Source organism: Silurus meridionalis, chromosome 10 (assembly GCF_014805685.1).
Source record: "Silurus meridionalis isolate SWU-2019-XX chromosome 10, ASM1480568v1, whole genome shotgun sequence".
NCBI classification, from domain to species: domain Eukaryota; kingdom Metazoa; phylum Chordata; class Actinopteri; order Siluriformes; family Siluridae; genus Silurus; species Silurus meridionalis.
This window is the reverse complement of record NC_060893.1, coordinates 26,497,054-26,509,658: the sequence shown is the minus strand read 5'-3', so window position 1 is coordinate 26,509,658 and position 12,605 is coordinate 26,497,054. Positions and strand designations below refer to the sequence as shown.

General features: G+C 39.1%; 1 protein-coding gene and 1 long non-coding RNA gene across 2 annotated transcripts; both read right to left on the bottom strand.

Moving 5' to 3' along the window:
- Positions 1-405: 405 nt before the first annotated feature.
- Positions 406-2,390, bottom strand: LOC124392131. Its single transcript, XR_006927110.1, has 3 exons — positions 1,884-2,390; positions 1,709-1,804; positions 406-667 (listed from the first exon to the last, which is right to left on the bottom strand). It is a non-coding gene; the product is annotated as an uncharacterized LOC124392131 (long non-coding RNA).
- A 1,969-nt stretch (positions 2,391-4,359) lies between these two features.
- Positions 4,360-11,588, bottom strand: LOC124392117. Its single transcript, XM_046858807.1, has 6 exons — positions 11,275-11,588; positions 9,900-9,983; positions 9,446-9,784; positions 8,297-8,608; positions 5,462-5,503; positions 4,360-5,285 (listed from the first exon to the last, which is right to left on the bottom strand). The coding sequence occupies exons 2-6, from the start codon at positions 9,943-9,945 to the stop codon at positions 5,044-5,046; spliced, it is 981 nt and encodes a 326-aa protein (XP_046714763.1). The 5' UTR covers positions 9,946-9,983; positions 11,275-11,588; the 3' UTR covers positions 4,360-5,043.
- Positions 11,589-12,605: the final 1,017 nt, after the last annotated feature.

Here is a 12,605-nt window from a genome sequence, read left to right as displayed (position 1 = left end):
AGTGGGCCTAAGACAGATCCTTGTGGAACACCAAACTATGTGGAGAACTCACCATTTACATCAACACACTGATACTGTTTAGTCAGATAAGACCTGAGCCAGGAGGGAGCTGGTCCCTTTATTTCAACATCATTCTCCAGTCCAGCAAGCAGGAGATTATGATAAATGGGGCCAAAAGCTGCAAAGACAAAACCCTGATCAGAGGCCAATAACAGTCATTTATCACCAGCGCCGTCTCTGTGCTATTGTGGTGATGCCAACTTGTAATTTGTACCAACTACGCCAAATGCGGCGTTACCAACTAGTAATTTGTACCGACTACGCCACCTGGGGGCTATTTCCGGGACTGCCCTCACCATTAAAGCACACAGGTTCGTCACGACTGGGTCAGGTATCAGACCAGAGTTGAGTAAATAAGAACAACTTTATTTACAATGAATTCAAATTTATTTAATACATCAAATAGTAAAAGAAGAAAAAGACAAACATAACACTTCAGGGTGGGAGAAGGCTGGACATCCTAAGCAGAGAGAACACAGCACTCGCACGTGCACACACGCACCACAGCACACCACAGCACGGCACATCACTGTGAACACTGCACTGCAATCAGGTAAGGAACCCACCACCACAAGATGCTAATCTGCTGTCCCTGGCCGCCCCACTCCTGAAGGCAAAAGAAAAGACAGACAAGTAATTTAAAACACCTAAATTAAAACAAGAATCGCATACAACAGCCTGGCTCTCGACTCAGTCAACTGCCAAAAACTGCTTGGTAATTAGAGTGCCGCGTCCGGCCACCCCAGCTACCAGATTACAAGCAGGTTGAAATAGGCAGAAAACCAGTAAAAATCACTACGGAGGCGCATGCACAGGAGAGGCACCTCAAACATCACCAAAAGAAAATAAATAAAGTAATTAAACTTGAATAATAAGGAAACAAAAAAGGAAATTATACCACAAATTCAACCCAATAAAGAAAGAGAAACCAAAAGAAATCAATTACCATCAAATTAAGAAAACCTCAACCCAATAAGGTTATGAAAAATAATAACAAAAAAAAAAAGAATAAAGATAATGCAAAGATAAATTATTAAAATAAAACATAAAGAATAACCTCAAAACAAAAAATAAACCGCAATGCTAGTGACAGTCAGGTAATCACTACCCTGTCACATGCCACTTTTAAATCAGTTACTCACACTACTGTTGGAAATAAGCACCATGCCCCTGGTCCAGCTGATCCTGCAGGTATTTAAGTGCTGCAACGATAAACTATTAGCATACGGGAGCAGCGCAATGTTAATCAGCTGGTATGACCCGGCGTCATCGCATACAGTGCCAAATGGAAGTAACACGGAGCTCCAAAGAACAGAAACGTAGATTAAAAATGCCCAGCTAAACCCAGTGAAGCAGACAACGCAGAGTAAAGCAGACAACGCAGAGCGAAGCAGGCAAAGCAAAGCACAGATGATGTAACGCGGAGCAGCTGCAGTCGGATAAAGCAGACAGTCAAGCCAACATCAAAGCTGTGTAAGAGATGCACATAGCGCAGGAAAGCCACACAGCAAGCGAAAAGCCTACTACAGCAGCCTACTGTAACGCCCCCTGCACATTGACCCGCACCTTAAATAGGGAAAACATACTTTAATCAGCCGATTGTTAAAGCCCATATAACGTTAATAATGAAGTCAGTGTCAACACATACCTGTCGACGACTCACGAGGCATAGATGCAGATGTTTCATAAGCACCTCTTCATGAACAACGATTAGCAGCTTCCCCACAAAGCTCCTCAGTCCACCCTTGAATGAAACAATTTCATAAAAACCCAGTGTGATAGACCATAACCATTGCAAAACATTCACTGCCAACAGCTCCTACCTTGCCACTATCCGCACATAAACCCGGAAGTACCGCGGCTCTCTCGCGGACAAAGAGCAAACGCACACACAACACGAACCGAAACGATTTTATAGGCAGTTAATTGAGCATAATCAGAACATGCCCTCAGCTCACTAGATGACGTCAGACCATACTGCTACACTATGATGAGGCCGAAATCCTGACTGATACATTTCATAAATGTTATTCCTAAGTAGATGTTAGCAGAACTGGTGTGCTAGAATCTTGGAGATAAAGCAAAGGTTTGATATTGGACTGTAGTTGGACAGCTGACAAGGTAAGGTTTCTTAATTAAGTGTTTGATAACTGCAGTTTGAAGGATTTAGGTACAAATCCAGTGCTGATGGAAGAGTTTATTCTTTTTAGAACAGTTTGAATTACTGTACTGTTCTGGAATTATCTGTTAGAAGATACATGTAGGCGAGGGATCGAGATGCAGGTTGATGATTTTGATGAGGAAATAAATAAATGAAATTCTCATGAATAGGAGTAAAACTTTGTAATTGATGGTCTGTTATAATTACACTGCTGTTTTCAGGTTTATTTATAAAATAGATTGGATTTATATTTACCGTCTAGATTTCTTGCCTGATGTTTTCAATTTTATTATTTATCATCACTACTGATTGATGGTGTGCATGTGAGTGCAGTGCTTTTATTTCCTGTTAATTTTGCTACCACACTGAATCATGAGGGTCGAGGAATATGCTGATCAGCAGCACTAAGTGCTTTTCTATAACTCTGCTATTTGTTATTGACTATCTGTAGGCATACATGCTCTTTAAGCATCTCTGCTTTAAACAGGAATCATTTCAGTAGGCCTTTTAGTGTCTGAAAAATGTTTCCCATTGTCCTGCTGTCAGGAACCACCTGCCACTCCCCCCTTAGTAGTTGTCACGCTGCCTCTCGCTTGTTACCGTTTACGCTATATAAGCACTCGTTCCTATCTCACTCGTGTCAGACCTACTAGATGACTATGGACACCGACCCCATTGCACCTTATTTCCCTTTTTGTTTACTGATGTTCCTGGGCACTTGCAAGTGATGGGCATCAGGTGGCCAACAGTTTCCTCATTGAAAGTAATCCTGTGAAATGTGCAATCATTTTGAAAGAAGTAAAATATCTGAAGAAAACGTTTGCCTTCCCTTCTTCTAGCCCATGGAATTCTCCACGTATCCTAGTTCCTGAAAGTGAAGGGACTTCATTCTAGTGAATAAATTGAATTGATTACAGGACGTGAATGCTGTTACTGACTTTTATTCTTTGCTCAGAATATTGAGGATTTCAGTGCATCCAGAAAGTATTCACAGCTTTATTCCATAACTATTCCATGACTAGTCTCCCAGTTCCTGCTGCCGAAAAGCATTCCCACAGCTTGATGCTGCCACCACCACTGTAGTGATGGTCCTGGCCAGGTGATGAGCGGTGCCTGATTTCCTTCATACATGACACTTGGTGGAGGGGTGCGGTTGCAGGGAGAAGAGGTTCAGGTACCTGGGGTCAACAGTGCAATGTAATGGAGAGTGTGTTAGAAAAGTGAAGAAAAGATTGCAGGCAGGGTGGAGTGGGTGGAGAAGAGTGATAGCAGGAGTGATTTGTGATAGAAGAGTATCTGTGAGAGTGAAAGGGAAAGTTTATAGGACTGTGGTGAGACCTGTGATGTTGTATGGTTTAGAGACAGTGGCATTGAGTAAAAGACAGGAGGTGGAGCTGGAGGTAGCAGAGCTGAAGATGTTGAGATGTTCGTTGGGAGTGACGACGATGGACAGTTTTAGAAACGAGTTTATTAGAGGGACAGCGCATGTAGGATGTTTTGGTGACAAGGTGAGGGAGGTGTGATTGAGATGTTTGGACATGTGCAGAGGAGGGACATGGAGTATATCAGTAGGAGAATGCTGAGGATGGAGACACCAGGAAGAAGGAAAAGAGGAAGACCAAGGAGGAGGTTTATGGATGTGGTGAGGGAAGACATGCAGGTAGTTGGTGTGACAGAGGCAGATGTAGAGGACAGGGGGGTATGGAGATGGATGATCCGCTGTGGCGCCCCCTAATGGGAGCAGCTGAAAGAAGAAAAAGAAGTGTAAAGCCACTCTTTATTTGTTTAAGGCTCCAGCACTTGTTGTGATTTAAGATCACATGATCGAGGAGATCGAGACTCCTGCCCTCACTTGACTGACTTCCTGTCCTCAGGTTGTGGAGCAGGTGTGCATGGGCAAAAATGAGGCCTGCTGAATAAACAGGTTTAAAAAGAAAAAGTGAAAGTGAGCAGATTTGGTTTCCTGTAAATTACATGAGCAGTGGATGTGAACATTCTGCTGCCTTCATCAGATCCTTCACCACTAAACATGTATTTATGGTGAAGTCTTCTGAGAAACACACTTTCTACAATCTTTAATCAAAGTAGGTACTAAAAAGAAATATAAAAACTGGACAGAAACTGAACTGAGCCTCTAATCATTCTTCTTTACTTCTCTCTTTTATTAAACAATTTATTATTATTAATAATAAAGAAGAAGAATCATGTTATAGGCTGGTGGCCCGAGGCCTAGAATACTGTGCAATGGATGCACTTAACTGGTTGTTAAAGAGAAACAAAGTTCTGTAAGAAATGCAGTAATAAAAAGAAAAGGGGGAGGGAGGATAGAGAAAAGTGTTTATCCCTTTTCTGATAAGAGAATCGTGAATTCCTGAACATCACAGGACTTGATTACATCATACAAGCTTAGACTGCTGGAAAAAACATTAGAATCAATTGGAAAGAAGGTGTTTGAACATGATTTGGGGTTTGTACATGTAGGATAAACATGGTTCAGTGCTCTTGATAAAGAATGTAAAATATCACAGTCTCTGTCCTGTGGTTCATGAAGTACTCAATCATGTTAAATAAATCTCTTATTAACCTGATTGAACATGGTAAAGCAGTACAGACAGCAGCAGCCGTGTCATCAACCAGTTTTTCCAGCTTCTTCTTCTGAAGCTTATGTTGATGAGTCGTTCTTGCTTTTCTTGCTCTCCATTAGTTTCTTCCTTGTCCTCAGCTCCTGCTCTGCATTGGTTTTTGGTCCTTGTTTTACATGCTTCTGTTTGTATATTTGTGTTGATATTGTGGTGTTCCAGGATCACAGCTTCATGTTAGCATCAATTAGAAATGTTCTCCCGCACTTCACAGTTGTTCACTTGTTGATTTAAAGGAGACGCACTGAGATCTTCCTCATTTCTATTATTCTGTGAGATGGAGCTCCTGAGATCACTGGAGTCTCTGCAGTTTGTTAAATTACACTGATATTTCCTCCATAATAAAATTGCAATAAATATAAGAAGAACTGAACATATGATGCAAACAGTGATGATGATCAGCAGGTTCATTCCATCAGCTTCATCTGGAGACACAAATATTTTATTCTAAATGTTATTTAATAAAATATTAAAATAAAGTCTGCATAGAAATGTGATAAACCTTATATTTGACAATAAAACTGAGATAAATGGAGATTTAGAAGGTTAATGAACCATAGAATAATTATTAATACAACAAATAAATATGAGATTTACTCACCTGAGGGATCTGATGGATCATCTTTCCTTTCTTCAGATTTTTCTGTGTTGGAAAAAGAAATAAAGGGATTTTCCATTTTATTCTTTTCTTCTAAATATTTTTACTTCATAATTGCTGAAGTGTCAAAATTCCTATAAATAAAAGTGCAGAGTTTCTCCCAGTCCTGTCCTGCATTTTAATTCTGATGGATCTACTTCTCCTCGTCTCCATTGGTCTCAGTGTGGAATAAAACTCATTCTCACAGTTAATATTATTGCTGAGTCAGGATTTAGTTCACATTTTTCCTTGTGCATCAGCAGCACAAATGACTGTACAGGAGCAATAATTGATCAGTAAATCTAATAAAATAATGAAGCTCATAAGACTCCTATCATGTCATTGTCAAACTGACAGATTTCACTGGAACATGAACACGTGTCAATCACATGCAAACATCCTTCAGTGTGTGTTGATCTGATGAGGGATTTTCTTCAGTCTCCTGCATGTGTTTAAACACTTCTGCTGTTTGCTTTGGGATTTTTTATACAGTTTATGAAGCTGTTGTGCTGTTTTTCATTTTCTACCCTGAAACATTTACACCAGTGTTGTGCTAGTTACTAAGAAATAGCAACTAGTTACAGTTACTTTATTCAAAAAGTAACTCAGTTACTTTGTTGATTAATTACTAAGAAACATGTTGTCTATATCTGATGCAGAGAAGCTCATCCATGCGTTCATGACCTCCAGAATAGACTATTGTAATGCATTACTAGGTGGATGTCCTGCATCATTAATAGACATCTTCAGTTAGTTCAGAATGCAGCAGCCAGAGTTCTTACAAGGTCAAGAAAATATGATCACATAACCCCGATCTTATCGTCCCTACATTGGCTTCCTGTTAAGTTTCGAATAGACTACAAACTATTACTTCTTACTTATAAAACACTAAATGGTGTATCTCCATGTATCTCTCCAGTCTTTTAACACGCTACAATCCGTCACGCTCCCTGAGATCTCAAAACTCTGGGCTTCTAGTAGTTCCTAGAATAGCAAAGTCCACTAAAGGCGATAGAGCATTCTCACATTTAGCTCCTAAACTCTGGAATAGTCTTCCTGACAGTGTTCGGGGCTCAGACACACTCTCCCAGTTTAAGTGTAGATTAAAACATATCTTTTTAGCAAAGCCTACACATAACACACATCACATCATAACCTTGTGCTCCAGAACATCTGATCACATGTACATTATCAACTTGTGCTGTTAATATCATGGAGAAGCTGATGCTGGATCTGTAATGATCACAGATGTTGAGCTCAGTAGCTCCTAGTTTTATAACCATATAGACTGTAGAAGACTGTAGAAAGAACATGACTTATAATCTTATACTCCAGTAATCATGTTAGTTCTCTCTCTCCAGTGTTCTGTACTGTTGAAAGATTTATGATCAAACTCTTGATGTCACCCAAATGAGGATGAGGTTCCCCTTTTGAGTCTGGTTCCTCTCAAGGTTTCTTCCTCATTACATCTAAGGGAGTTTTTCCTTGCCACAGTCGCCACGGCTGCTCATCAGGGATAAATACACACCATCAGTGTTGGGCAGTAACGCGTTACCGGTAACGTGTTACTTTTGACAGTAACTAATACTGTAACGCGTTACTTTTAAAAATAAAGTAACTCTGTTACTGTTACCGTATGGTGCGTTACTCCTTACTTTTTTAAATGAATTAATTTCGGCTGAAGTGTAACCTACAGCCTAACCTGCTTACAGCAGCGTCGCATTGTAGGATTGGTGGATGAACCACTGTAAACAGGAAGCAGACGCACTGTAGGATTGGTGGATTACCCTCTGTATACAAGATGAAGACGCACTGTGGGCGTGTCTCGGTTTATTCAGGTCTGTGCGGCAGTAATGGCGAGTCGAGGCGAGAGCAAGACGAGTTTCTCAAAGTGGAAATAGGATCATTATTTCACTTTAGTTGAGCATAAAGACAAAAACTGTCAAATGTAAGCTGTGTCTTTCTGGTTCGAAGCTCGTATCTACTGCGATAAACAGCAACTCCAATCTGTCGAAGCTCCTTCAGAATCTACATGCCTCGATGGAGCTAGAAGCTATGCGCTAACCCGGTGTTCTGTTCTACATTGTTGATAGTTTTCATACTTCAGCTGTGAAAGGAACATGTTTAAGAGCTCAACACAACAGCAGAAGCCACTTTAGTGTTTGATTGTGAATATATTATTCAGCTTGTTTTGTTATTTATTTCAGAAATCCTTGTGATATATTCAGTGTGTGCTGCTCTGACTTTAATAAAATAGTGTTTAAAAATTACTCTGTGTTTAATTCAGTTTTGTGTTTGTAGACCATAACACATAAAAGGGCATTAATAAGAACATTAAAGAACGTTCTTTTAAATTTACACACTGCAGATGCTGAAGGAGTTTTAGATCAGAACATCAAATTTATAATAAATTACTCACATTACTATAGAAACTCATGTCACATGTCAGTTCATGTGTGTTTTAGATGAGGACTGAACGTCACTCTACACTTCAGAAGTGAAGAATTCCTGTGTGTAATGTAGGAAACACACTTGATCTAGTACGGGGAAGTCAGTGAGTGTGTGAGGTATAAAACAGTGTTGAAATGCAGGACAGGAGGTGTGTGTTCTCCACACTCAGTCTAACAAAACCAAACAGTAAACTGTGTAGTGCAGCTTCAAGCAGAACTGAGAAACACTGACATCTACATTAAATCCAGAATCCTGTTCACCTGAGTTTAGTCATTTTCATTCTTTTATAACTGTGGAACTGATACTGTACGTGTCGTATTCAGCATCATCTGATACTAATCCACTTACCTCTGACTGATAGTTTCACCTTCTGGACCAATTTGTAGTTGTTTATCACTACCATGTAGCTGCTGTACAGAGTTTCATCAGTAACACTGACGTTCTTCAACACCAGGGAACAGTTTCCTTTAAGCAGCTCCTCCTCAGGAACGTCCACACGTCCCTCATATCCTTCACCCTGAAATGTCTCATTACCCTCTCGCTCAAACACAATCTTAAGACCAATAATCCACTTAACATAATATGTTTGGATGGACAGATGTCTCCAGTCACATGGCAGCACTGCTGTGGATCCCACCTGAGCTGATACTCTCTGAACAACTGTAGACACAAAAAAAACTTTTAGAAAATGATTTTATATGAGAATATATATTTTTATTTATTTTACACACACACACACACAGATATTAAACTATAATAAATAATGGAACTAAATAAGACCCTGGGAATATTTCAGCTTCTTGACTTTCATGTAAAAACTCAGATGAAGTACAATAATGTGGTAAATAAACTCATTTGAATGTTAGAATCAGTAAATGTTCAATCTGTTCAACAAAACCCCACACTGATACTGTTCCTGGTGTTCACTCAGTTCTAGCAGTAAAAATACTCAGATAGCAGCATCTGATATCATGTAACACTCTGTAGAGTAAAACCTCGTGTAGATTTGTCATGGAACACGGCAGGAGCAGCTACAAGTGCAGATCATTTCTTACAGAAAGTGCAAACAAACCCCAAGGAACAAAATCCAGAACAATCAGAAAGTAAAGTAGAAAAACAAATCCTGAGCACAAGCAGGAACCGACAGCATGAGACAACAAACAGAAGACAAAGTGTGCAGTGAACGGTGAGATCTTCATCCACAAGTGCTAATGATCATGAAACGTGAATCAGGTGTAAAAACAAACATGAGACCTGCTGCAGTGGCTTGTGGGAAACAGAGTTATATATATATATATATATATATATATATATATATATATATATATATATATATATATATATATATATATATATATATTTTTTTTTTTTAACTTTATCTGTTAATTCTGAATAATGTGATCAGATATAAGCAAATGGATGTTTCTTATTTATAACTTTCATCTGATACACTGTGACTTTTAGATTTTTATATTTTATATTAAATAATTTTCTCACCATCAAGTTGAACTGTGTTGATTTCTGTTTTGTTAGTGTTTGTAGCCTCCACATGTTCCAGCACAAAGGATCTGTAGAAAGTGTGATCAGTGATTCTGACGTCCTTCAACACCAGAGAACAGTTTCCTTTACGCAGCTCGTCCTCAGGAACGTCGACCCGTCCTTCATATCCTGGACCCTCATGTGTACCATCAATGTTTCTCTCAAACACAATCTCATTATCAGCACGCCACCGAACATGTGGAGTTTTGCTGAAGTCTTTACTCAGGGTACAGGGCAGGAGAGCTGTGGAACCCACATGAGCTTCTACAGTAATGTGAGGATCTGCACTGATGGGGTCTGTGGGGGGAAACATTACAATCTACATGATTTGGAGCATTTTATAAAAATTGTAGCATATTGTAATGAATGTGAGGACACTTGTGTGTTGTTGGACTTGAACCAGGTCACTCACCCACACAGACAGAGAGCCAGAAGATGGAAATAGAAAGGAGGATCATGAAGCCTGGAAGACTCTTGTGGGGTTTTTACAGATTTCCTGATACAAACACAAACAAAGGCAGATTATTAAACACAATAAATATAAGTGGAAGATCAGCTTCTGCAGAAAATCACACAAACAAGTGTTCACTGTATTAGTGTCAATTTTACACCCTGAAAAAACACAAATCACTCATTTAAAATCCCACGTTTCACTACGCTTCATCACCTCAGTAACTGCACCATGACTTTACTGCCCCCTGTTGGTGGATTTTAGAGTCACAGCAGCAGTGATGAACTTTCACACACAGAACAAAATCCAAACTTTGTTGTGAATTGATTTTGGTCTCAGAGCTGCTAATGTGATGGAGCATGAGTGAGATCTTGAAATCTGCTTTAATGAATGTTTTTCTGCCTTAGGGTTTGTTTTATTTTGGAGATAATTTAATTTAAAATAATAAAATTAATCTGTTTATTTATTTCATCTTTTATTAACAAAACTAAACACAAATGACATTTAGATAAACAGTAAAAATTATCAAATTGAAGTGTAGTTTCTTCAGAATATATACAGTATATATATTTATTTATTTATTTATTTATTAAGTCAATATCTATATGTTAACTAAAGTTTTACCAACTGACAAAACGGGTAATAAATACAATAATAAATTCAGATATACTGAGGTATTAACACGCATGTCTGTAGAAAGCAGTGGGAGTGATGGATCAGAGGCTTCATAGAGACTAAAATAAATAAAAAATAAATTAATAAAAAATATTTATCCAGTATAAAGAAGTAGATTTACATGGGACCCCAAACTGCCCTAAACAGTGTAGAGTTTAACAATAATCTTTTATTAAAATTTTTTTTTTCAGCACTGCTACAGACATTAAACCAGTTTTAGTGTTTTTATTTTTTAAGAGAATCAGGATTTCCCGGAGATCATGTGACTCATCATATGATTGACACACTGCTGTGAACAAAATCCATTAACACTCAGGAGCTAAAATCCTGCTTCATCACCACATTACACTATTTCAGCTTTCACCAAAAATGTAAGAAATACATGTTTCAGTTCACTAATAAACACGAGAGTGAGTGTTTGTCCGTGTATAAAATGTAGGAACACAGAAGTCATCAGCTTTAACACAAGCACATGGTGTAGAACCTGAACACACTGATGATCAGTAATGACATGTTTATAACCTCCTGAAAATGTATAAGTGCCTTTAAAATCAATTCTTCATTCTTTTTTTATCCAGCAGAAGCAGTGTTGTGTCAGATGTACACAGATAAACATTAACATTCATATAAATAAATATAAGAACTGAAAACTGAGTCTTACCCTGGAGAGAGAAGAAAATGTCTCGTAACTCAGTGTCATTTAAGTAGAAGTTGAAGCTTTTGGTAGCCGCGTTTCAGTTCAGAAGAATCAACAGCATGCAGGTGGAGTTGACTTTTACTTTTGCAGATGAAGTGTTGGAATTTGTTGAGTATTTGCAGTAGGTGTGGGAAGATCCATGCTAAAATGAAGAGATCAGGTTTTTGTATTGGATTGATAGTAGCTTTCTTTAGTTTAAAGTATCCTGTTTCTGTTTTCCCATAAAGAACATGTGTGTGTGTGTGTGTGTGTGTGTGTGTGTGTGTGTGTGTGTGTGTGTGTGTCTGTGTGCACGTGTGTGTCTGGGTTTTCATTCACATCTTGCACGCGTTGCTCCTCCTCTCTACTGTGATTTGTTGTTTTGTTGTAACGTGATTCAGCAGCTCCAGGTGTAATCAGACACCTGAACAGAGGATCATCATGTGGAAATATTTTACAGCTGGAAATCAAACACTTTAATGCACCAGGTGTGTAAGAAGGAGATTCACTACTGCAGCAACACCACCAACTTCTACACACACATTAATACATGGAGAAGAGAAGCTCCAAGCTGTAACAGAAACACAAAGAGGAACAGGGAGGTCCTTCAGACAGGAGTCACCAGCAAAGTCGTTTCACACTGTAAAATAATCCCCATATCTACTCTTTATAATTGTGGCAACAGATTAGAAGCAATTTTATTAATTAGCATGAGGCCGTACTCTCTGCCCAGGGAATTCTCGCATGTTATCGCGATAGCTGCGTATATTCCTCACTCTGCTGACGGTGAATCGGCATACGATGTCCTGCATTCTGATGTTAACAGACTGTTAACACAGAGCCCAAACGCCCTTCTTATTATCTCTGGAGATTTTAATCATGCCCCTTCATCCTCCACTCTGCCCACGTTTACCCGGTATGTTTCATGCCACACCAGAGACATTAACAGTGGAGGTTTTTTATGCTAGCTCAAAGGAGGCTTACACATCAATGTGGAGAATACTTTACCCACCAGGACTGTACGGTGTTTTCCCAACAACAAACCATGGATCAACCCCAATATAAAGACTCTCCTTAAAAAAAGACGAGTGTGTTTAAATCAGGAAACATGGAAGAGTTGAAAATTGTCCAAAGAGAACTGAGAAAGAAGATCAGGAAATGAAAAACATGCTACAGGAGGAAGATGGAGGATCAGCTGCAGCAGAACAATGTCAGCGGTGTGTGGGGGGGGGCTCAAAACCATCCCTGATCACAAGGAGCCCAGCTCTCAGGCTGAGGGTGACCAGAATAGGGTGAATGATCTGAATCTATTCTTT

What these genes read in the sequence shown, in the direction of transcription:
- LOC124392117 (XM_046858807.1), bottom strand. Translation starts at nt 9,945, where the DNA reads ATGATCCTCCTTTCTATTTCCATCTTCTGGCTCTCTGTCTGTGTGG. An exon ending in CTGGCTCTCTGTCTGTGTGG is followed by an intron (nt 9,785 to 9,899) that starts GTGAGTGACCTG and finishes TTCCCCCCACAG; the next exon opens with ACCCCATCAGTGCAGATCCT. An exon ending in CAACACAGTTCAACTTGATG is followed by an intron (nt 8,609 to 9,445) that starts GTGAGAAAATTA and finishes TTGTGTCTACAG; the next exon opens with TTGTTCAGAGAGTATCAGCT.